General features: G+C 41.0%; 2 protein-coding genes across 8 annotated transcripts in view; one reads left to right on the top strand and one right to left on the bottom strand.

Annotated features, from left to right (window-relative positions):
• Nucleotides 1–12,301, top strand: part of LOC104935205 (zinc finger MYM-type protein 4-like) — a 31,678-nt gene extending 19,377 nt beyond the window's left edge. For 6 of the 7 annotated variants that reach the window (XM_019273634.2, XM_019273633.2, XM_027275261.1 and 3 more), the window contains 20 exons: nucleotides 75–225; nucleotides 362–477; nucleotides 590–949; nucleotides 1,060–1,210; nucleotides 1,455–1,630; nucleotides 1,718–1,895; nucleotides 2,312–2,425; nucleotides 2,726–2,769; nucleotides 2,930–3,068; nucleotides 7,300–7,445; nucleotides 7,559–7,676; nucleotides 7,768–8,028; nucleotides 8,118–8,194; nucleotides 8,416–8,545; nucleotides 8,639–8,790; nucleotides 8,883–8,997; nucleotides 9,903–10,184; nucleotides 10,299–10,416; nucleotides 10,552–10,620; nucleotides 11,855–12,301. In XM_019273634.2, coding sequence (XP_019129179.2) covers nucleotides 75–225; nucleotides 362–477; nucleotides 590–949; nucleotides 1,060–1,210; nucleotides 1,455–1,630; nucleotides 1,718–1,895; nucleotides 2,312–2,425; nucleotides 2,726–2,769; nucleotides 2,930–3,068; nucleotides 7,300–7,445; nucleotides 7,559–7,676; nucleotides 7,768–8,028; nucleotides 8,118–8,194; nucleotides 8,416–8,545; nucleotides 8,639–8,790; nucleotides 8,883–8,997; nucleotides 9,903–10,184; nucleotides 10,299–10,416; nucleotides 10,552–10,620; nucleotides 11,855–11,999 — 3,042 coding nt within the window. In that variant the 3' untranslated portion in view covers nucleotides 12,000–12,301. The remainder of the gene's footprint in view (nucleotides 1–74; nucleotides 226–361; nucleotides 478–589; nucleotides 950–1,059; nucleotides 1,211–1,454; nucleotides 1,631–1,717; nucleotides 1,896–2,311; nucleotides 2,426–2,725; nucleotides 2,770–2,929; nucleotides 3,069–7,299; nucleotides 7,446–7,558; nucleotides 7,677–7,767; nucleotides 8,029–8,117; nucleotides 8,195–8,415; nucleotides 8,546–8,638; nucleotides 8,791–8,882; nucleotides 8,998–9,902; nucleotides 10,185–10,298; nucleotides 10,417–10,551; nucleotides 10,621–11,854) is intronic. The other variant, XM_019273635.2, reaches the window with a different exon arrangement.
• A 5,490-nt stretch (nucleotides 12,302–17,791) lies between these two features.
• On the bottom strand, nucleotides 17,792–21,328 carry LOC104935199 (tubulin beta-4B chain). The gene is made up of 7 exons (XM_010751007.3): nucleotides 21,153–21,328; nucleotides 20,795–20,903; nucleotides 19,597–19,707; nucleotides 19,190–19,434; nucleotides 18,772–19,094; nucleotides 18,333–18,677; nucleotides 17,792–18,242 (listed from the first exon to the last, which is right to left on the bottom strand). The coding sequence occupies exons 1-7, from the start codon at nucleotides 21,207–21,209 to the stop codon at nucleotides 18,095–18,097; spliced, it is 1,338 nt and encodes a 445-aa protein (XP_010749309.1). The 5' UTR covers nucleotides 21,210–21,328; the 3' UTR covers nucleotides 17,792–18,094.
• Nucleotides 21,329–23,890: the final 2,562 nt, after the last annotated feature.

Below are 23,890 nucleotides of genomic sequence, written 5' to 3'. Positions count from 1 at the left end.
ATACATTTAATACCCAGAAATCATGTAGCAGATGGATCTCCGCGATAATAACTGTTTGTGTGTTTTTCATGCAGACGTGCAGAAAGATGGTTGAATGTGCCTACTGTCACAAGATGGCGATAGTGTCCTCCACCATCATGGAACGAGACCAGAAGGGCAAAGTTCAGCTTTACTGTTCGTCTGCTTGTGTGGAACAGAGTCGACCACCCCGACACATTCTCACTGGTAGGACTCATATTTTCTCTTCTGGTTTATGATGATTATACTATTCTTGAAGGTAGCATCTTAATTCTGCAGCCGAAGCTGTGGAAAGTGTGTTTCATTAGTGATTTATTATTTTTTTTTCATCCTTATCCCTTAGGTGCTGCATTCCCCTGCTGCCTGTGCAAGGTGTCGGCTGTTCCTCAGTATCATCTGGCCATGGTGGATGGCACCATTCGTAACTTCTGCTCCTATGACTGTGTTACCGTATACAGGGTACAGCTTTTTCTATCTGCCCAAACTTGTTACTGGAGCATCTGTTGGGTCTAAGCTTTTTTTTTATTTGTAGATGTGACATTGCTGCTGTTTTCCCTCCGTGTCTTTACAGAAGTCCGGCCACACGTCTCAGCCAGACCTGATCAATGGAACCTCCTCTCTCAGGGACCTCTCTTACAGAGATGCCCCCAAACCGGGGCCTTCAGCCGGAGCCAGCTCAGTCCCTCCCATCCCTCAGGATTACCCATCTTCAGTCCCCTACCAGGGCCACCATCCCAGTCATACCTCAGTGCCCCCACTGGTGCCTCCATACCCTGCCATGTCTTCCCCCACTGTCCCAGGACAAGCCCAGACTAGAGCACCTGCTGGCCAGGCCCTGAAACCAGAGGGTGGGCTCAGTGACACCTCCAAGCTGACCTGCCATCAGTGCAGCAAACAGTTCAGCTTTAAGCCGTTGCTGTTCAGTCACCAAGTAAGAACACAGCACAGACCCTTAATCCTGACTTCCTTAGAGCTACCTCTACAACAAGTGTAACACTCACCATGACAGTGATGATACTAATGATAATTTTTCTCCTGCAGGGTCGTATTTCTATGTTCTGCAGTAAGACGTGCTGTGAGCAGTATAAAACCCAGAAGAATATCCTGGTGATGTGTGAGTGCTGTAAACAGGAGAAAGTGCTGTTTGACACCGTCAGCTACAACCAACAGGACCTGTTCTTCTGCAGTGAAAGTGAGTCAACACAGCGTTTCCCCTTTATCCTGTCCTCTACAGTGTAATCAAGAATTACTTGCGGTAACTTTGTCAACTCTGTCCAGCCACAGTCTTGATAAAATCGGCTTAGAATTATGACTGCAGCTCTGACCTTCCATACTTTGAAATAAATAATCAACATGGGTCTAAATGTCAACCTGAATCAGTGTCATTGCTCTTGTTGGCTGAAATAACATAATATCCCACCTGTCCTGTGCTCCAGGCTGTAAGCTTCTCTTCAAACATGACCTGACTTCTTGTAACAAGGATCATCCCTGGCGTCCCTGCACCTACTGCTCCGGCATCGGCCAGAAGATGCTTCACAGCCACTACGGAGGCAGGATGGAGGAGTTCTGTAGACCCCACTGCATGTCCCAGTACACTGTACTCTTCTATGGGGTAAGGAGATAGATGTCCCACTATATTGTACAGTGTAAGCCAGTGAAGCAATAATGTGGTAATCTTTCCTCTCTCTCTCCCGTCCAGATGGGGAGATGTGACAGTTGTAGGAAACAGAGCTACATGAGTGAGAAGCTACAGTGTTTGGGTTCAGTGCGTAATTTCTGCAACCTGCCCTGCCTGCTGCAGTACTGCTACCTGCATTTTGAGACGAGCCAACACGTCAGCAGTAACGGTACTGGAATGGCTCCGCAAACACCTTATGGTAAACCACAGCACTCTTCCACAGTATGATCCCTCCATGCCAACAAGCGCATGCGCATATTATTAGTCATGTTACAGCTAACAGTTGGTAGTTCCCTGGTCCTGACACGACACCGGCTGCCCAGCTAACAAACAGAGCTCACATTAGCTAACAGCAGCTACAGCTGGCAGCAGGTAACTTTACTGTCCATCAGGAAACTCTAAAAACAGAGCGTTGATACATCAGACATCATGTTATTTTATGTTAGTTATGACAAGTTAAACGATGTTGCTTTCGATGGAACGCAGGCGGCATGTGAGGCACTAGGTGTGACGCTGAATCAGCTGATAATCAGACGGCAGCGTGTGGTCGATATGCTGTGGTGTGAAAACCAAATGTCACATCACCAAAACTGTAACTTTGGTATGTTTCTCCAGCTCCAACGCAGCCCCACCACTCCTCAAAGATGAATCCGGTCATAGCTGATGTGGTGTCACTGGCCAACGGCTCTGCATCTCAGCCCAGTGTGTCAGCGGATACTGCTCTGACTGGTTAGTTTATACACCCTTTAGGCCTGGGTGGATGGGCGGGTGGGTGTTTTCGAGGTACATCTCTCGCCTGCTCCCAGTTTGACTTGGTCAAAGTAAACAGGGAAGCTCAAATGTTGTTTTTTGTTTTGTCGTTCTCAACCTTTTCCAGTACGACGTAAGGTTTTTTTGTATAATAAACTTGAATCTACTTGAACAGGGTTATATAGTTATAATAGTACATTGATTATATATATTTATGGTATGCTTTTCTCGCAGTGGAGTTTAATGCAGTGCTGTTATATTTTTCTTCCTCTCCTGTAGGAGCACTTCCAACCTCCAACGTTGATGGCAAGAACCTAGACCATGTACGTACTCTGTGTCAGGTTAGATCTCACATACAGCTGTAGGGCTTGACTCCAAAATGTAAAACGTATAAAAGTATAAGTGAGCACTGTACAATATTTTTTAGTACAACATTAGATCTCTGTTTATTTTTGTTGTTTTATTGTTAATCTGTGTCCTCAGGCTAGTACTCAGACTGACGCCATGCGAGTGCCGGTGCCCCGCCGACGTCAAATGAAGAACAAGTCAGTTCTGTGTCGGCCCTTCACTATGGACCAAGGGAACTTGTGCCAGCTGTCTGGACCTTCCACTGGATCAGCAGGTAACTACAAAAACACTGAGTCAAGTTTGGGTAGTTCACACAGGACTCAGAGCGGCTGCACAACAGGATTTAGGTAGTTTGAGCAGGACTATGTGCCATCCAGCAGCACTACACAGTGACCTTATACCAGGTGGATATTAAGTGTATGTGTTTATACAGACATTTGAAACCTTTAGCATCCAAGCACAATATATAATCCACCATGAATGTTTCATTATGTAAGCTGCACACACTCTGATGCATCTTCAGTCCTGCCTGGAGAGTGTGGAAAAAATCCTGTGTTTATCGGTCACACCAAACAGCTCACGGTAACAGTCACTACAAATCAGGTGTTATGATAAAAAATGTTTCCCATGACACAAATCAGATGAGCTAATTAGAAATGAAATGTTGTCACCAGAGCAAAAGCAACTTTAAAGTATGCGCTTTGTTGAATATAATCTTGAGTTTGCTGCATGCCAGCTGCATGTGACGCGTCCACATCTCCAGTGCCGTCACCATCGCCGACACCTCAGGGAGAAACTCAGCCATGCGACGGCGTGCCAGCGCGGCTAACCGGACGCCATTTCCTGGGCAAGAGAGAGACCGACTCTGACTGCAAGGTGTGCTCACAACACAAGAGGAAGAGGGTGGAGGAAGAAGAGCAAGAGGAGAATAGGAAGAAGAAGCGGATGGAGGAGGATGAGAAGCCAGAGAGGGAAACAGAAGAAGAGGCAAAGGGAGTGAACTCACGCGATGAGAGAACTGAGGAAGAGCGCTGTGAAAAGGACTGTGAGCATAAGAGTGAGGCACTAAGGAGACAGACGTCGTATTACTGTAAAACATGTTCAGGAGAGCCCAGCCTCTGTCCTGTGCCCTGTTTTGAACTCTACCACACAAGACTGATCTACAAAACGCCTCCTCCTGAGCTGGAAACACAAGGTGAGCCTTCAAAATAAGACAAAAATGTTATTTACATTCATATCAGAACCTTTAAATCGTACAAATAGAAGTTTGTACAACAGCTGTATCCAATGGTTCTTAATTTGTGTTTGTCAGCGTGTAAAATTATGATGACTGCATTCATGTTAATGCCGCCTCCAAGTAAAATTCAACTGACTTCTTAAGAGGGTCGAGTTTGTCACCCAAGTTTTTCTCTCCACAGCCTCCTGATCTGCTGACGTCACAAAGCAGTCTTCTCCCTTGACCCTGGACGAGGATTAAACAACTGCTGCAGGGTTTACTGCCGGTGTTCACACGTAGTGACCTTAAGTTTTAACAAACAAGACATGTTGGTGGTCTGTTCAGCAAATAACTAATAAGTTTAACAAGTCTACAGTAGATTTATGGATTTGTGTTTGCAAACAGGGAGTGAAGTGAAATGATTTTTTTATAAAAAAAACAAAAACACTAAAGATAGCCGTATTTTTGTCATTGAGACTCTTAGAGCTGTCTGTATTACCTTCTCATAAAGGTTATTCATCTTGTGTGGGGGTCTTCTAAGTCTGACATACTTCCTTAAGTGCTTCACTGACCTACAGGCCGTTCTGTAACATGTTAGTAAAAAGAAGTTTTACCTCATGGATGAATCTGTGTCATAGGCCATTAACATGTCATTAAAACTGATTCCAGTCATGGTTTTTTCAAGTGTCTTAAAATGGTATGAGTCTAATGTGTGAATTATTTCCCTGTAGTATGTTTTTACAAACTTCACTGACATCGACAGTCTGTCATACAGTATATAACCTGCAGCCAATAGAAATGTCACAGTTGATGGTTTTAGTGCAGCTTTCTTATGACAAGTGGCAACACAGTGTTCAAGTCTACTCCAGCTCCTAGAACACACATCATATACAAACCCATTTATGCCAAAATCCAACTGACAATGTGCAAAACAAGGAAATGCAGGTTTCATGGTGCTGCTAAATGTGCTTCTACTTTGAAATACTTGAGTACTGACTTAGTATTAAATAATTCTTTGTGTTTACTAAGTGTGTCTTGTAAAACTGTCTCATTTACTGCAGGATTTCACTGCACCGTAGATGACTTAAAGGGCATCGCACTAGATTATCTCATTTATACATTACAGTTTTTGCAGATACAAACGGTTTTCCATTAGATGGGGCAGTCAGACCAAGTGGATGATCTTAGGTGGAGGTCATACTGATGAGTGGACCAAACTAGGAGGTACAGGTGTAACGTTCTCAGTGAACCCTCTCTGTCTTTTCCCCATCTCTACCTAACGAGATGAACTCGTCGAGTTTACATGAAAATCTGCAAGTGTCCTAAGTGAATAAAACAGCGTTTATTTTGATGTTCCGTTAACTTATTTGTACTGTTAAGCTACATTTTACTACTTATTATAAATGTGTGATGTAGGAAGGTTGAAGGTTAGAGTCCTCGCTGTACCTCATTACTAAATTCAGTCACGTGAACCAGAGTCGGCTTTTGTCTTGACTTGATTCCAGCCCTGTATTACTTTCTTTTCTTACTTTACTTTTGTCACATATTCTCCACTGTAACTGCATGTTTTCTTTTATTTTTGCTCATTTTGTTTATGATTACATGGATCACATTGTTAAATTGTTGCATCACTCCTTTGTTTGAAAAGAATATTGGAAACACCTGAATATGATGGTTTGTTTTGTTGAATGCAAAAATAAATTTAATTTGAGAGTGAAACTTTGTGTGTGTGTTTATTACTGGCTTCCCCAGAGAAACATCTTAGTGAATAGAAGTAACAATATGATGACTGTAAATGTAAAACTAACAAAAACCACATGTGAAGCTTGAATACATCAGTCTAACAAATTATTGAGTTTATGTCTCTTGTCCCTGTTTTACAAAAGGCTCCAGTCAAGTTAAGATGTGTACTGTGGTGAGCTGTGTTTAAGACCAAAGAAAACAGGGCTTAAGTTCCTGATGAGATACAAATACCAGAAAGATTTATCTGTGAGAGGAAAGTTTTTCCACAGATGTCTAAAGTACAATCATTAGTTATGGTCATTTCCAGTTGAGCACATAACCAGTGTTATCTGTAAAAGGTCAATAATGACCAGAGGTGTGACAAAATAAAACAACAAATGTTAAATCAGGCTTGTTTCTATCAGAAACTTGAAATCATTAGTTCAAATTTAGCAACTGTTTATCAGTTGATCTGGGATGCACGTTGTTGTTGTTGACCCGGTGACAGATTGAAAGCAACGCTTTGATCAATAAGCACTGATCTGAGAATTAATATTGTATGTTTGCTAAATATAAGGAATCAGAAGCAGCTGATGATGGAAACGGCTTGATTCTTGGAGAAAGTTGTGACTTTCGGGCCTTTCGGTCTTTTTATGAATATTCCAAATAGTTGATTTGGCCACACCTAATGTTTTTCCTATCTCTCTGATGGGTTTGTTTTGATTTTCCAGCCTAATGATGGCTTGCTTCACTGATAGTGACAGCTCTTTGGATCTCATATTGAGAGTTGACGGCAACAGATTCCAAATGCAAATAGCACACTTGAAATGAACTTTAGACCTTTTATCTGCTCCTTGTAAATGGGATAATGAGTGAATAACACACAGGTGGCCATGAAACTGCTGAGCAGCCTATTGTTCCATTACTTTTGGTCCCTTAAAAAGTGGAAGGCTCATATACAAACTGTTGTAAATCCTACACCGTTCACTTGATTTGGATGTAAATACCCTCAAATTAAAGCTGAATGTCTGCAGTTAAAGCACATCTTGTTCGTTTGATTTCATATCCATTGTGGTGGTGTATAGAGCCAACAAGATTAGATTTGTGTCGATGTCCCAATATTTATGGACCTGACTGTATGTCAAAAGATACCACACACAAGATAAGAGATGATGTTCTCAACCACAGTCTTTATGTTTATGTTCAATCTTTTAGTACCAAGAAAGAAGCTAAATGCATTTTTGAAATTTTGAAATATAAAAAACATCCCCCTTACCTTGAAAAGTGATTTTTAATTCAAGTTTTACCCAGCGACTGCACACTTTCTAACTCTGCAGTGTCATTTTTTCATTCTGGAGAAATACAGCTGTGACTGTATACAGTAGTATAGAATATTTTAATGCAATAGAGTTTATAATTAATTAATTTTCCTCTGTAATCTGTATTTTTTAAAGTAAAGGTTATTGATTATCTTCCTGTCTTAGTGCATCTATTTCATTTTATTCATAATTTTGTCCATCTTTCTCTCTCTTTATCTCTCCTTCATGATCTCACCTCCCTCCTCCAGCTCTGTCTGTGCCCTCAGTTAGCTCCTCAGCAGGAGAGGAGAAAGTGAAGGTGTTAATGGTGCCAGTCCCAGTACCGGTCTTCATTCCAGTGCCTATGAACATGTACTCTCAGCACACACCTGTTCCAATGGCTATGCCTCTGCCCGTAAGTCCCTTAAGATTTAAAACTCTGCTAATTCAGAATGATTATTGTACTTTTTATACAGCGTTTGTAGCAGCACATCAAAGGATAGCTCCTTGCTCCTCTGTTTTCTACAGGTTCCAGTACCCATGGTCGTACCACCAGAGAAGAAGGAGATGAAAGATGCAGCTGTCCAATCAGAGCCTTTGGCTGTGAGGGAAGACGAACAGAAAGATGAGCCTGTTTCCACCGCAGGTGACGAATTGGAAAAAGATTTTGTTACTTTAATCAATACACATTTTAAAATCTTAATCTTACCTCATCTATGTATATGTGTGTGCTACAGACAAGAGCAGTCCTTGTAGAGGAGACATGAAGCCAGACGTGGTCACTCCTATAATCCGTGAAGATGAGGAGACTCAAAAAGCAGTACAAGTCGACCTGCCGCTGCCTGTGAGTTCAGAGAGGAGCACAGAGTCAACTGATACTCAACCTGAAACCCAGGCGGAGGGCACCGCGGCCACAAGCGACCCCCCACCCACCACCAGCGCAGAGGATCAACCTCCCTCCTCTCCAATGATGGACTTGGAGACTGACTTCCCGCCAGGTGAGACATGATATAAAGAAAACCCCAACATGAATCTCACATGACATCTCGCTCTCCCTCACGGCTTGTTTTGTTTGTGTCTTTTGCAGAATCGTTGGATCAGAAGTCGTCTCCTCCACAGCGAGGAGTGAAGAGACCCAGAGAAGGTTTCTCTGGTCGTAAACGGGTACAACTGCCCTCATAGATGAGCAGATCTAAAACCTTTTTCTCCCCTGACTTTAGTTCGTAGGCAGTTTTATTGTTTCAGAAACCCTTTTGAACAAAGAGTACCTCCCTTTTCTTGCATGTCCTGACATTCCTGAATAAGACGTGTCCAAAAAAAGTGGCCTCCAGATGCATTTTCTACACACAAACTATCCCGTATTCATTGTATTTCCGTCCATCCAGGGTCGAAGACGAACTGCTCTGTTGGACCGCAGTGCAGTCGTGACTCAGACCGCCTCCAAACTGAACCACCTGTACGGGGTTAAAGCCTGGAGGAGCTGGGTCCAACAACGAAACAAACAACTGAGAGAACGTGAGAGTTTGTTTTAGGATATCTCCTTACATCTGACCCAGTGATTGGTTTCACTGTAACCTATATTATTCCACATGGTCTCTCCCTCTGTAGCTAATCCGGTGGATATTAAAGAAGACGTCCTTCAGTGTGACTCAGCTGAGCTGAGCTTTGCTCTGTCTCGCTTCATCAAAGAAGTGAGACGGCCCAATGGGGAGACCTACAGCCCAGACAGCATCTTCTACCTCTGTCTGGGGATACAGCAGGTACACACACATTGTGTCAGTGGTTTCTGTCTTGATTATTTCAGTGTGTTTCTTATTGATTCCTTATTTTCTGTCTCCCTCTCTTCGGACAGTATCTGTTCACGAAGGGCCGCATAGAGAACATCTTTACTGACGAGATGTACAGTCAGTTTGCCACCGAGATCACTGGAATGCTGCAGCTCTGGAAACCCAAACTACTACCCAGTGGTATGATCACTGACATGCCATCATAACACCAGAGACACCAGTTCAGAAAAGAGACGCCGCACTGAAAAGTCATTTGTTGTATCTGTATCTATCTCTGGGTTCAGCCATTGGCGCTCCCCTTTAGGAGACCCAGCAGGTCCTGAGTCTAAGTGAACACAAGTGAGCACAGATTATAAGAGATTCTTTCGCCCCATAGTCACTCAAGCTCAAACATCGGACCTGTTTTTCACAAGTCACATATCCACATGTTTACACTACAAAGCAACACACACGAGATCTGGTGACACAGAAATATCTGTCTGTCTCTTGAAGCTAAATCATTTGTCTGATTCACCAACGATGACACAATCTGTGTTCACAAGACTTCCAAATTGGAGAGGAGACCCCTGCTGCTAAGGAAACCGGAAGTTTACCATGTCGTATTATTGGTGTAGAATGTAATGTGTTATTTTCCGGTATAGGAAATCTTTGAATCACACTAAACACTCCTGTTTTATTACTACTCATGGTTGACTTTGTTTTATTTACATTAACTTAATCTCATCTCTGTATAGACGTTTTTATTGGTAGTGGCAGTCCTCCATTTCCACACAGTGCTCTACAGCTCAATCAGTATTTTCATATAAACAATGGGACAAAAGTCTACGTGTAATATAAAGGTGGTTGTCATAGTGAAAAACTGGCAGAGAGCTGAAAGAAATCTGATGGTGGTTGCCCGCAGCCCTGGCTCTGTAATTCAGTATTCATTAACATCAAATCCAGTTCTCTTAATACATCCATCATTATTGCAGTCAGTCACAGTCAGAAACCTGTCCCACCACTGAGTTGGGCAAAAGGTATGGCGGCCCCCTGACTCTAAATCACTCAGCTCTTTCTTTGCTCTTGCTTCCTCTTTCCTCCTAAAGGTGGCGTTGTTTCCTCCCGTGTTGTGGAGTCCTACCTGTGGGAGTGTAAGCAGCTGGGCGCCTACTCACCTATAGTGTTGCTCAACACGCTGCTCTTCTTCTGCACCAAGAACTTCCGCTTTACCACGCTGGCACAGCACCAAAGCCTCTCCTTTAGCAACTTCACCCGATGCTCCAAACCGTGCAGCCGAACCGACAAAGTCCACTACCTCCGATACGAGAGAAGAAGCGCTGCCGCACCACGCCGAGAGGAGACAGGTGGGCGCTGTACAATGATACATGGTTTGTATGGAGCAGTAGTATAAGCAATTTTGAAGCTTATTCTATTTAGTACAAAGTATCTGAGTCTCCTATGTCACATATCTAAATAGTTTTGCTGCTTATTGTTGTTTTCAGAGCGATTGAGAAAAAGGCATGCAGAAGCAGAGGAAGAGGGAGACCTGGAGATGCCTGCAAATATCACCAACCCTCTGCACTGTCCCGTCAGACTCTACGAGTTCTACCTCTCCAGATGGTGAGACAAAGACACACACACACACACACACACACACACACACACATAAGCAAACTGACAAATAAAGACAACTGTACTCAAGAAATACGATTAATAAAACTGAACAAATGCTTCATCCCCTTTTCTCTCTGACAGCCCGGAGTCGGTGAAGAAGAAAACTGACATGTTTTACCTCCAGCCTGAGCAGAATGTGCACACATACAGGTCAGAGTCAAGGAACCCATTTATTATCCGTATGTTTGCCCACATAAAATGAGGTTTTAAAACCCCATTTCCAAGTTTTTGCACTGTGTAAAATGTAATTAAAAAAAAAACGAAAAATGAAAATGGCACAAAGACATCTTATCTAATGTTGAAACTGAGAAGAAGTTTTATTGTTTTAGGAAAAAGGAATGCCCATTTTGAATTTGATGCCAGTAACATGTTTAAAAAATGTATGACACGGTCATGTTTACCACTCTGTTCATCACCTCTTCTTTGAACAATACTCTGTAAGCATCTGTGAACTGTGGAATGTTTTCCCATTCTTGATTGATGTAGGATTTCACGCAGCATCCATGATCTCCAAATAGAATTTCAAATTTAGACTTGTCAGACTACCGGACAGTTTTTTTACATCGCTTTCGTCCATCCTAAATACGCTCAGGCCCACGGGAGGTGGAGGCTTTTTCTTATTTAGTTTATATAAGTTTCCATCCTTACATTGTAGAGTTCCAGCTGTCATTTGTCGATATAGTGATGAACTGTGTTTACAGACAGTTTTTGGAAGTGTCTCTCAGCCCCTGCAGTGATGTCCACGACAGAATCGTGTCTGTGTTTGATGCAGTGTCATCTGAGGGCCTGAAGATCACGACCAACCGATGTTCTGATTCTCTGAATCTTTTAAAATCATGAAGTGTGAACAATGCAATCCATGGATTATTTTCAATTTGTTACACTATTTTCCAGTGCAGCCTTTCACAGAGTGGTGAACTCCTCTCCATCTTTACTTCACAAACATGAGTGTTTATATCCAATCATGTTACTAACCTGTTGCCAACTGGACTTTCTTTTAGCGTTTCACAACTTTTCCAGTCTTTTGTTGCCGCTGTCTCAACTTTTCCGAGACGTGTTGCTGGCATCAAATTCAAAACGGGCAAATATTCTTTCTAAAACAATCAAATTTTGCAGTTTCAACATTTCATAAGTTGTGCTATTTTCAATTAAATGTTTCAAATCATCACTTTTTTTTTACATTTGCATTTTACACAGCTTGACAACTTTTTGGAAACAGCTGTAATTTAGAGACGGACACCAGACTTCAGGAACTCCATATATTAACTTGTGTGCTATTTGTGAACATGTACATGTGACATGTAGAGACGTGTTTCTTTATGTTAATATTGTAAGAAGAAATATTTTTCACATTTCTTGTCATTTTCATTTCTGACCTCAACAGTTCCCACTGGTTCACTACTGATCCATTGGAGGGCGCCACTTTACAGAGCATGCTCACTCGTATCTTGGCCGTCAGAGAGGTTCACCAGGAGCGGGAAGCAGCCCGTCAGTCCTCAGCCACCGCTGACGATGACAGTTTACAGTGATATGGAGCTCTGCTTATTCGCATCCCACTTACAGAAACCTTCTCTCATGTCGAACAGTTCGCAGTGAATTAAAGCTGTACGTTCATCCATCAGTCGTTCAGGCTGAGACTGAGAGACAGAACAAACAGAGACACAATGAAAGGACAGAAACTAATTGAAAGAATAATCGTGTTTTGTTACCTCAGTGGCCATCCCCTCCCTGCATAATTACATAACGAGTTATACCCATCATTTATCACATGTGGCAGGTTTATTTACTACCAGTAATGGTCCATGCTGAGCCTGTCCGCTGTTCTGAGTTCTGCAATATTAGATTGCATTTGAGAACATGCGGTGCTGATGTGGATGAAGAGGAGTTTTAACTCACACAGTATGAGTTTTAAAGGCAGATGCTGGTATTTAAGTTGAGTTGAGACTTAATCTCGTGATCTAAATGTCATGACAATTTGAAACAGGTTTTGTCATTCGACATGTTCATGCAGAGCTGCACCCAGTTCAAGTGAAGCACTTCCCACAGACCTCCAGCATAGTTTTGACAAATTAGATGTTATGTAATTCGACAAATTGCAGCACGTTCATCACATTGGAGGTGGGTGACATTGGTCTCTGGATTAAAAGCCAACATCTGATTTAATGTTGTTAAACCGGTATATTGTTTATCAGTGTAACCCTTCTTTCAACAATAGAGGAGACTCACAGTGCCTCTCATCTTCTGTTGTTTTATTATTGTCTAGTTATCGGATATTATGTTGTTCCCATTTTATCTTCTTCATCCTGTGTGGCCTTACTTCCCCTCTCCCTCCCTATTTTACCTTGTATGTCCATGAGGAATCTCCCCTTCCTCCCTCCGGGGTTCCCTCATACACCTTCACTTATTCCCTCTGGAGGTGAAGTGAAAGAGCAGCTCATTAGCCACATCCAGTTTATTTCAGTGCATGTAACACCGCTAAACTCAAAACTACGAAGCTGAGCTTCATTTAAAGACCACTATAGAATATTTAGAAATACATCCTTACGTTTACAGTTATTAATAGGATCACTATGGGACCTCTGATGCTCTCCTGTATGTATTCTGTGTCGACGTCCTCCTTCTTTCCTCTCTCTAACAGTGCCATCATCTTCTCCTTTGGGAAATTAACACCTTTTGTTTGTCTCTTCTACTTGTCTTTGTTCCTTAATTTGAGGTAAAATGGATTTGGGGGGATTTGAATGAGCAGCAGACAACTCAAAGTACTAGCACAATACTTCTAACCCTAACCCTGAGGTTTCCTGTATTATAACTAATGGTGTGTTTATGGTATAGTATGTTTTTTGTTATCCATAATTACATTACAATGACGGCGTGCCTAAGATATTTACCACAGTGTTAGCAGTGGTAATCGTTGTTTTTTTTAAATATATATATTCTTTCCTGTTATCTAAATATGTTTCTAAAGCAACATCTAAATAGTCCTGGTGACTGAAAACATAAACAAAATATGGAAAACATGGTTGGTTCACAGGGTTGCTGTGATAAACCCACAAATTCTAAAGCTCATCACTTGTCAAAGAGATGTTAAACTTAAGCAAACGTGTCTGGAATACTGAGCATTGAAGCCTGTAACGCCCATTTTACATCAGCAAACATTTCATAGAAAGAAACTTCCTTTCATTTAATTTCCCAAAAAATAAAACATGTTGAGATTTGATGAATATTTTATGATTTCTTCTTTTGTTTTGTGGCCATAATGACTCCACTACCCAGAACACCATGCGGGGCAGTCAGCCGGTGCATTTTGTCAAATTGTTGTTATGTGTTCAAAGCCACTTGCATCCTTTTTGTTGTTTCCGCTGTTACATTTTGTCATGGAGGCCAACGTGCCTTTACTTTGGTCTCATGATTATGCTTTATATAAAATCATTGTCACAGCATAAAGGACTTATAAGCACTACATGTCAGATGACGGTAAGCCATTAGCATTACCCAAACAGAGACTTTTATAAATGTTGGTGAATTTCTTTAAACATACTGTAACACACTCACCGCTCGTGGTGCACGTGAAATATCACTGTCTGAATATGATCAATATTATTACACACATTTGAAGATTGTTAAGAAAGGAAAGGCCTGAACACAATCAGATGTTTTATTGTCATGCACAAGATGCTGTATTACCATTAGGTATTAAAAATGTCATCTTATGTTGTTTTTTTTGTTTGTTTGTTTTTCATTCCTTCAATGCAAAACAAAGCATTTATAACTGAAATTAAATGTGATGTTGGGAGTGTTTTCAAACATTGATTCATAAAATCTGTAAAGTTATTTGTGTGTGTGAAGATTAGTTCATTCTGTTTTTGTTTTTTTTGGTGATACATTGCAGCACATAGATGATGTCTAAATTATTAAGATTTTTTTATTCTTTTTTTTTTAAAGCCTTGAAAGTAACCCTCAAATAACAGACAGCTGTCAGCAAACCGTAGGTTGTATCAATGAACGGAAAGGGTGACAAGCATCCAGAGATCTTGCTGAACATGTACATATATAGTTTGTTTGGCTAAAGTTAGAAATATGAAATATGAGGCAAGGTAAGTAGCTTCTGTAGTTTTATGTCAGTGACCAGCACAAAACTTTTCCCACTTTTTTTTTGGCAACTTGCTTGAAAACCAGCGAGTCACCTAGAAAAGTACAAAAGCATCACCACGACCAAAATGACAGGAGCATTAAAAATATACAAAAACAAATAAGTATGGCAAATCTTAATAGTGTTTGTGCTTTGCACCATCAGGCACACTAACTAAAGGACCATAAATGACTAGTCTGCTGAACCCTACTGATGATGCATGTACTGCAACAAGTTGGAGAAAATATATAGTTTCTCTGTCTAGGAATACCCCGAAAGACAACAAAATATACGCACGACTACTTAAAATACACAAAACGTTTCTTTCTTCTGTGGCCATATGATTTTATAAAGCTACAATTTAGTCGTCTCTTCTAGCTTTAGAGATAAACCAATAAATAAAAATGTGAATTTGACTCTATCAAAGACATGCAGGTAAATAGGAGGAAAAAAACATTATTACAGCTATTTTTAAGCACAAAATCAAAAATATTATCAGCTCCCCAATGTCATGAACAACGACAGGCCTAAATAACATATAGTATTAATGTTATGGTCTCACAAGATGACGGCGAGTGTGTGAATTTTTGTTGCACGCTGTAATTGTATTCAGTTATAGATGACAAAGATTTCTAGACTTAAAAACAGACCTTAAGACATGTGGTGAATTCACTTATAAGTGGAACTATGAAGGTGATTAACTACAGTAAAACAGCTCAACCCAGTGGACAGTTTGTGACAGTGACAGGAAAGTTCCCAAAGACTCTGGACCTCCTCCAGTTAGAACAAAAGCTGGGTCAGTCTGACCACAGAGACACAACACGAAGACTCGAGACAACTCCTTAATGTTATTTAAGCCTGGCTGCCGTGCAGCTATCTCCTTACTTCCTTCAGGAACCCGTGTGTGTAGTTTACAGAAACACTTACACTGATGACATTACTGACATCCACACCCCACATCTTAATAATCTTTAATCTGCACTTTAATTTACTAAATTTGGTTCTGTTTGGTTTAATAATATATATCTTTGTTAAAACTTTATCATGGTGTTTCTCCTGTTTGTCGTGGCATAAGAGGGGTGAGGGAAATCACCAGATCATTGTGTAAACACTGTGTAAAACACCTATATTCAAATCTACATCTATACCTGTCATCTAGAGTATCTGATCTCAGATTGACCAAACATTTTTTCTCATAAAGGCTGAGAGAGAATGACTCGTAAAAACTATTGATCGCTAAAGATGGCATTCATCTGGTTTTCCTTCTCTCTATATTCCTCAACCTCTATGTTTGATGGCTGAAAATCATGCGTGATATGATAAAAACAAGTTCTTTAAATCAACTGAGTAAAAATGAAAAAGATAAACATCTTCCCATGATCATTTCTGTCAGCGTGTGAACAAAGGGAATAAAGGAACAGGAAGTTTTATATCATAATGAGGTCAGCGTGTGTTATCTGTCATTCAAATATTTAAGATCATCTTCCTTCTGCTGCAGTTAGAGATGAAGCTTTTATATGATGACTGATGTCTGTCTTATTGTTCTTAATGTACGATAAAATAACTTCAACAGACAAATACAGCTCATACAGAGGGTAATGTGTGTAGCAAGTTTGAATTTTATAGTCTGAAGATGTTTAAAAATGGACCAGCAGTTTGCATCCTGCTCATGAAGACCATAAACACAAACATTAGAATAAGTGTTTGATTATTTTCTCTCCGTGTGTTCTGTTTTTAGTGTGAAGACGTGAGCAGGTGGATGAGGATGTCGGATGTTATCAGATTTGTGGCCTGTTCTGTCAGATGACTTCCTTTGATGGACAGAAACTTTACGTGACAGGCATCCATCCTTGATTTTGAATAGATATATCACCCACAGATATAAAATACATGATTATGATAACATGAGCTACACCTTGGGTTCATTTTACATCTGAACCCGTTTGTTTCAGTCAACAGTTGAATATTTGATTAATAAATTATTTTAGTTTGAATGCCAGTTCATATTTTCTGAGTCTAATATTAGAGGGAAATTAAGCAGTGATTGATGTTGTACCAGGAAAATGTGTAAAGTGTTAATAATTTCATTGATAATAAAATGTTTACTTCAGTCATATTTATTTAAGTAGATAAAAGAAATTTATGCAGCGTAGCACCAATTCAGAAAACTTTTATTAAAATCCATCTACACTTCTGAACAACACCAAGAACCACACTAACGATGATGTAGCAGTGACCCGTCCATGACACCGTGTATAGTGTTCAGTGCATTTTTGAGGTTTTTTCTTTGTTTCAGATAAATGAAATGACTTCATTCTGCTGAGGAGTTACATTCTACATCAAACAGCGCAAATGTCAGCATAGAGTGCCTCGGACTGGTCAGTGTTACATCGTCTCAGGAACATATTTTAAACCTGCATCTTGAAAAATTATTAACAAAGGGTGTATCATTTACACGGGTTCACATCACCACCACTGAGTGGAACTGCTACGAATGGACAGAGCTGTCACACAGGAGGCGGAATGGCAGCGGAACGGTCCTTTGCCCGGCGCCAACTCACACCGGACGCGGATCAGCCACGGAACGGCAGCGGAGCGAGCCGGCCGTATTCACGCGAGATCACGAGAAAACAACAACAACAAACAGCTGACTTTGCTTCTCCGATGTGGAGGAGATTATAAAAAGCATCTGTTGTGTCATAAATGATTGTGTGTTGTTCCACTTCAACAATTAGTCTCTCGTTGAGACCCTTTGATCGATCTTTGATCACCTGGTGCCACCGGTCATGACGTAACGTTGATGTGAAGTTGTAAAAAGCTATATGAACTGAGTATTGTTTTATTTTGAAAGGGGGCTGAAGAGTATTATGTTGATTCTGTGTCGGATTTCCTGTCTGGTGCGATCTGCTCTGTTGAAATTTACGAGGTTTAGCCTTGATCTGTCACATACCGGACACTCAGTACTTTGTGGACTTTGAAATATGGTGAGAAATGGAATTTACTTTACACGTATGTAGCAATGTTAACCGTTAACGGTTTGTGCAGTCAATTGCCCAAAAGCTCCTTAAATTTTAGCAGCATGTTCCAAGTTTCTCTTTGTGAATGTATGTTGACAGATGCTGAATGTTACGTGTCTGCCACTCGGGGGGAGAGATGTTTTGGTGACACCCTCTAAACAGAAAGGAAACAGGACAGATTTAAAACATTTATATAGAAAATAAACATGAATGGAGAAGAGAACCTCCAACAGCAAAGACAGGTGTGAAAACAGAACAGACGACATGTAAAAACGAGGGACAAGAATTCAGTGTAATAATTTGATAACAGTGAAATATCAATTGTAATTCAGTGCGAACATAACTATCATGTTTTGTTTTGTTTTTTATTCTTGTCCAAATAATTTAATTTAAGCCAATTATCAATAATGTGACATTGATTTGAACCGTGTCACCGAGTCTGAACTGATGCATAGTAAGAAAAGGTCATGGTAGGTGTCTAGGCCATGTCCTCTTCACCCTCCTCTTCAAACTCGCCCTCCTCCTCGGCAGTGGCGTCCTGGTACTGCTGGTACTCGGACACCAGGTCGTTCATGTTGCTCTCCGCCTCAGTGAACTCCATCTCATCCATGCCCTCGCCTGTGTACCTGAAACAAATGAAGAATTACAGATGTTAGTGTATGAATCCGGGTAAGGACAGGGCGGTGTCTGTAAGGGGACTGACGTCTTTCACTCACCAGTGGAGGAAGGCCTTGCGACGGAACATAGCAGTGAACTGCTCCGAGATGCGCTTGAACAGCTCCTGAATGGCCGTGCTGTTGCCGATGAAGGTGGCGGCCATCTTCAGGCCACGGGGAGGGATGTCGCACACAGCTGTCTTGACGTTGTTGGGGATCCATTCGACGAAGTAGCTGCTGTTCTTGTTCTGCACATTCAGCATCTGCTCGTCCACCTCCTTCATGGACATGCGCCCTCTGAAGATCGCGGCGACTGTGAGGTAGCGCCCATGACGTGGGTCGCAGGCTGCCATCATGTTCTTGGCATCGAACATCTGCTGGGTGAGTTCAGGAACGGTCAGTGCCCTGGAAAAAAAGACAGACAATTCAATGAGATTCATTTCAAATGCACTGAAATATAACTGGAGGGTTTGTTACGGTTTCTAAGACGCTTCGTTACCTGTACTGCTGGCTGCCGCGGCTGGTCAGGGGCGCAAAGCCTGGCATGAAGAAGTGCAGCCTGGGGAAGGGCACCATGTTGACGGCCAGCTTCCTCAAATCAGCGTTGAGCTGGCCGGGGAAGCGCAGGCAGGTGGTCACCCCGCTCATGGTGGCTGAGACGAGGTGGTTGAGGTCACCGTAGGTGGGCGTGGTCAGCTTCAGCGTGCGGAAGCAGATGTCATACAGGGCCTCATTATCAATGCAGTAGGTCTCATCTGTGTTCTCCACCAGCTGGTGGACAGAGAGGGTGGCATTGTATGGCTCCACCACCGTGTCCGACACCTGGAGATAAAAGTAAGTGAAAGGTAAGAGGAGACATCATGTGGGAGGGGGGGGCAGATATTTCATTTTAAATTATTTTGATGTATTATATGAACCTTGGGAGAAGGCACCACGCTGAAAGTGTTCATGATGCGGTCTGGATACTCCTCTCGGATTTTGCTGATGAGCAGCGTTCCCATGCCGGAGCCGGTGCCTCCTCCGAGGGAGTGTGTGAGCTGGAAGCCCTGGAGGCAGTCGCAGCTCTCTGCCTCCTTCCTCACCACATCCAGGACCGAGTCCACCAGCTCGGCTCCCTCAGTGTAGTGGCCTTTGGCCCAGTTATTACCCGCTCCGCTCTGGCCTGTGTTACATGTTACATACAGAAATCAAAAAACCTGCTGGATCTGTATTCTACTTCTTTATCATACATGCAAAGTCAAACTAAATGTACACGCACTGAAAGAAAGTGGATCTTTTAAGAGCTTTCTAACTTTCAAATAAATGCTTAATCACACATACTGACCAAAGACAAAGTTGTCTGGTCTGAAGACTTGTCCAAAGGGACCAGACCTCACAGAGTCCATCGTGCCTGGCTCCAAGTCCACCAGCACTGCACGGGGGACATACTTTCCTCCTGGAGTTGAAAACACAGACGGACAAATTATCGAAACAAACAGTGCTGACACAATTTCCTCAAACATTCAACACTTTAAGCTCTTTAATTAAAATGGTGGTGACTATGTCTCATTTTACCGATTTACAGTGAGTGAAATGACACTAAAGGAACCAGTCTGATATGAACTATAGCTCAATATTATAACAACTGGGTGTCAATAAAGTAAAAGAGTGTATCTAAAGTGATTGAGGAACTCTTTCTAATTAGATTCACTGTCATTTTTTAAAAGTTAAATAAGAAAATAAAGACATTTCCTCACTTATATACAGGTTTCCCACACCTTTTTCATGAACAAATTCAAGCACTTTTCAAGCACCTTCAAGCACCAGTTTTTCCATTTTTCCAGCACCTTTAAATAGGTAGCCTACTAGTTGTGTTTGCCATGATGGTCATGGGAAGCGCAGTGGTGCCACTGTATGGCATAATAATATGGGTCTAATTAGCATTATTTCATATGGTGGTAGATTGACTGTTTTGATTTTTAACTAATTGTGAATTGGCTTGTATTTATCAGCTTGTGAGCGGTATATTGTGTAACTACCATAGCGCAATAACAGTGACAAATAGACATCACACAAATTTCAAGCATTTTCAAGCACTTCACAAAAAAATTCAAGCATTTTCACAACCTTGAAAACACTGAATTGAAATTCAAGCATTTTCAAGGAATTCAAGCACCCGTGGGAACCCTGAAAAGAGTGTATCTAAAGTGATTGAGGAACTCTTTCTAATTAGATTCACTGTCATTTTTTAAAAGTTCAATAAGAAAATAAAGACATTTCTTCACTTCATGTTAGTTTGGTGTGTTTTCGTTAAGCTGGGGGGGTTTGTTGGTTTGTTGTATCTTGGAAACGGGGCGACAGTAACTAGGAAGGAAGGAAGGAAGGACTGATTTCTAGTGTCTTCCAGCAGGATAAAACGCCCCCTGCTGGAAGGCTGCGGTAATAACAAGCCTTTCCCGAGCGGCATTGAGTTACCTCAGCTCCATTAGGAATGAGATAATCTAACTGTGTGTCTGAGCACACTGAGGCAAAGTGAAGTTAACCTGTAGCTTCGTTGTAATAGACGTTGATCCGCTCCAGCTGCAGGTCGCTGTCCCCATGGTACGTCCCGGACGGGTCGATACCATGCTCGTCACTTATCACCTCCCAGAACTTTGAATCAGAAAAAAAAAAAATAAACAGAGAGAAGAAGAGCGGTTAAATTAGCCGGCTAACTAGCACGACTTACCGAGTCAAACCTAACGGGCAAGTGAGCGGACCGAGGCTATCATTAGCTTTGTTGCTAAGTAAGCTCATTTATCTGCCCGCCCAAAAACTAAATGTAACGTTCGCTCTCTCTTCTTTTTTTTTCTTTCGATGAGTTTAAACGTCACTTTTGAAATCCAAAAAAACTATCCTCACCTTTGCTCCGATCTGGTTTCCACACTGGCCTGCCTGCAGATGAACAATTTCCCTCATTTTGGTTGATTAATTTCAAAACTTCTTCCCGACGACTGTTACAAAGTTGTTACCGCTCGAGCGCTCCAGCAACGGACTAACCTGAGAAGGTAGCGGCAATGCCAACTGACGATCGCCGATTAACGCAATTGGGCCAACCGAATGTCAATCAAGGCACACCGAGTATCTCATTGGTCGAGGGGATTTGGCTTTGAGTTGTGATTGGATGGTGCTATGGGGGCTACGTTGTCTTGGTAACACAAAATAGAGCTTGGTACACACACACCAACGTTTCTGCTGAGACACGCCTAAAACACTTTTTCATTTTACAAACTCATAACTTCACTTTTTAACCTTTTAATGCCGCGATCAACTAAAAAACAACTCTGCAAAAACAAATCACGACGATGTACATATTTCTATGATATAACACGTATATAATATGATGATAGTTTGAAGTGAATTAGTGTTTATTAAGAAAACAAGTAGGCTTTTTTTTTTACATAATCCTACACGCCAGGTCTCCATGGAAGAAAAGAAGTGAATACACACATTATTACTGTTGTAATATGCTCAACACCTGATGCACAAGGGCGTTTCCTCATACAGCCATGGGATTTTGCTGCTAGTTTTCAGTTTTGAGAGAAGACCCTTGCAGCTGTGTTTTATTATTTAACACAAATGTTCAGTTATTTTCTTCATCATCAGTTCTCCAGCGTTAACAGACAGTACATCCAGTCATATACCTTTAAATGAAGATGCTTTACTAATTCATACAGCTATCCCAAATGAATCTTTTATGCACGATTTTGAAGCACTCAGGTGGATCTGCATAAATAAACAAATATATTGTCTCTTTGTCTTTTTATTCTTATAATGATAATACTATGCAGGTAAAGCATTTGTAATAAATGTATTAGTGAACTGCTTGCTACCCGAGTACTGAATGGCCTCATAACAATACAATAGAGTGCACTAAAGCCTGCTGAACAATTGTCCTAAGGGGAATTAGGATGGACGTTGCCACCTTATTACTTATTATCTAACACGCCAGTTCAGTTCAGATCAGATCAAATTTCTCACAAACCTCTCTATGTCATTATATGTTTATACCATTAAATAGGTCATAGACCATATATCTTGTTCGGAGCCCCTAAGAACAGTGATTTCTGGTATCTACCTGTTGTTCTATTTGAATGTATTATGTGGTGTTATTCTGTATTATGTTCCAATAAAGGAGTAAACTTGAATGTCTGTGAAAGGTGAAAGTCGACCAGTTTCACAGCTAGGTTGTATTCATATTAGATTTGTTTTCAGACTCAGTACTAACAAGTATAATTACATAATCCAAACATAATAATTTCATTGTAGTTAGAGCCCCTATGCAAACTTTAGCTACTTCAATTTCCTAACATCCATAACAGAGATATCTATAATATCCTCTCTGTCCTATTCAGTACTTTTAATTATGTCACCTGTTCTAATGTACTGCCTCATTTTGTCAGAGATTTCTAAAGAGTAAACTGTATATATATATATACACACACACACACACACACACACACACACACACACACACATATATATATATAGCTTCTATGAACTTCTGTCTAATTATAGGAAATTAATGCATTTGTCTTCCTGTCTCTCCACCTTTGCATTGTTCTGTAATCACAATGCAAAGGTGATTTCAAGCTGCATAACTAACACATGACTCCATTACAATGCATTTACACTGGCTGTATTGTCATGAATTTTGTGTTATTTTTTATATTTGAGCGTCTTATTGTCATCTTTTTAAAAAAGTAAACAAAGTAAGTAGAATATTTGTAGTAGGCTAAGTAGTAATGGTAAAACAGCAATCCAAAAGCATGCCTCAAAGGCAGACAGGTTCATGTCTACTGGAGTCTAAAACAGGCAAAACAAGGTAGACAGGCAAACATATCCAAAAGGGGGTTAGATAGAGTGTCATTAAACCATAGATCAGACTGGCAGAACAAAGGGAAAGGGAAAGGGCAGATGCAAACTAGACAATCTGGCATGGAGTCAGTGGAAATGGGCGGTGTGATGCAAGACTAATAAGGGAAATAGGGAACAGGTGAGCAGCAGGTGGGTGGGTGGGTTAGGTCAGGTGATAGGAATGGTGTTAGGGATCTGAAATGACAAGATGGCAGGGAGAGACAGAGCAGGTGACAGAGTGAATACCAGACCTTTAATAATAAGACAATAGATGATAATGTTCAAATTTTATTGACACTACCAGAGAGGTATTAGTTTAACTGTATGTTGGAGTTATGTTGAGTTTCTAATATTTTGTCCACTCCATTTAAATACATAGTATTAGAAACACCTTTTTATATAATGCATTCTGGTACAACACCACCAACCTCAATAATAAACATAAAGTTTAACCTTTCTGACAGTAAATTATAGGCTTCAGAAATATTATTATAATATAATTATTATTTCAATTTGTTATCTGCAGTCTTATATTATCTCTAATAATGTAGGTAAACATGTCATTTTATCTGTCATATATACTGTGGAGATCTGTGCTAAATTTAAGGAGACGCAGGTGGTGCTTTTGGCACAGGAGCAGTTGTGCCCCAGGTTGTCTCAGGGGGAAACCTCCTCCCACATCCCAGAAGCAACCTGGTTGATGAACTGAACACTGTGTCTCCACTGCTGCTGAACTATATTTT

The sequence above is a fragment of the Larimichthys crocea genome, chromosome XXIV (assembly GCF_000972845.2).
Source record: "Larimichthys crocea isolate SSNF chromosome XXIV, L_crocea_2.0, whole genome shotgun sequence".
Classification (NCBI taxonomy): domain Eukaryota; kingdom Metazoa; phylum Chordata; class Actinopteri; family Sciaenidae; genus Larimichthys; species Larimichthys crocea.
The sequence above is the reverse complement of the archived record's forward strand: the minus strand, read 5'-3'. Positions and strand labels throughout refer to the sequence as shown.

Coding starts and splice junctions, on each gene's coding strand:
- LOC104935199 (XM_010751007.3), bottom strand. CDS start 21,209: ATGAGGGAAATTGTTCATCTGCAGGCAGGCCAGTGTGGAAACCAGATC. Junction 20,904..21,152: donor GAAACCAGATCGGAGCAAAG/GTGAGGATAGTT, acceptor TCTGATTCAAAG/TTCTGGGAGGTGATAAGTGA. Junction 19,708..20,794: donor CTATTACAACGAAGCTACAG/GTTAACTTCACT, acceptor TTTCAACTCCAG/GAGGAAAGTATGTCCCCCGT.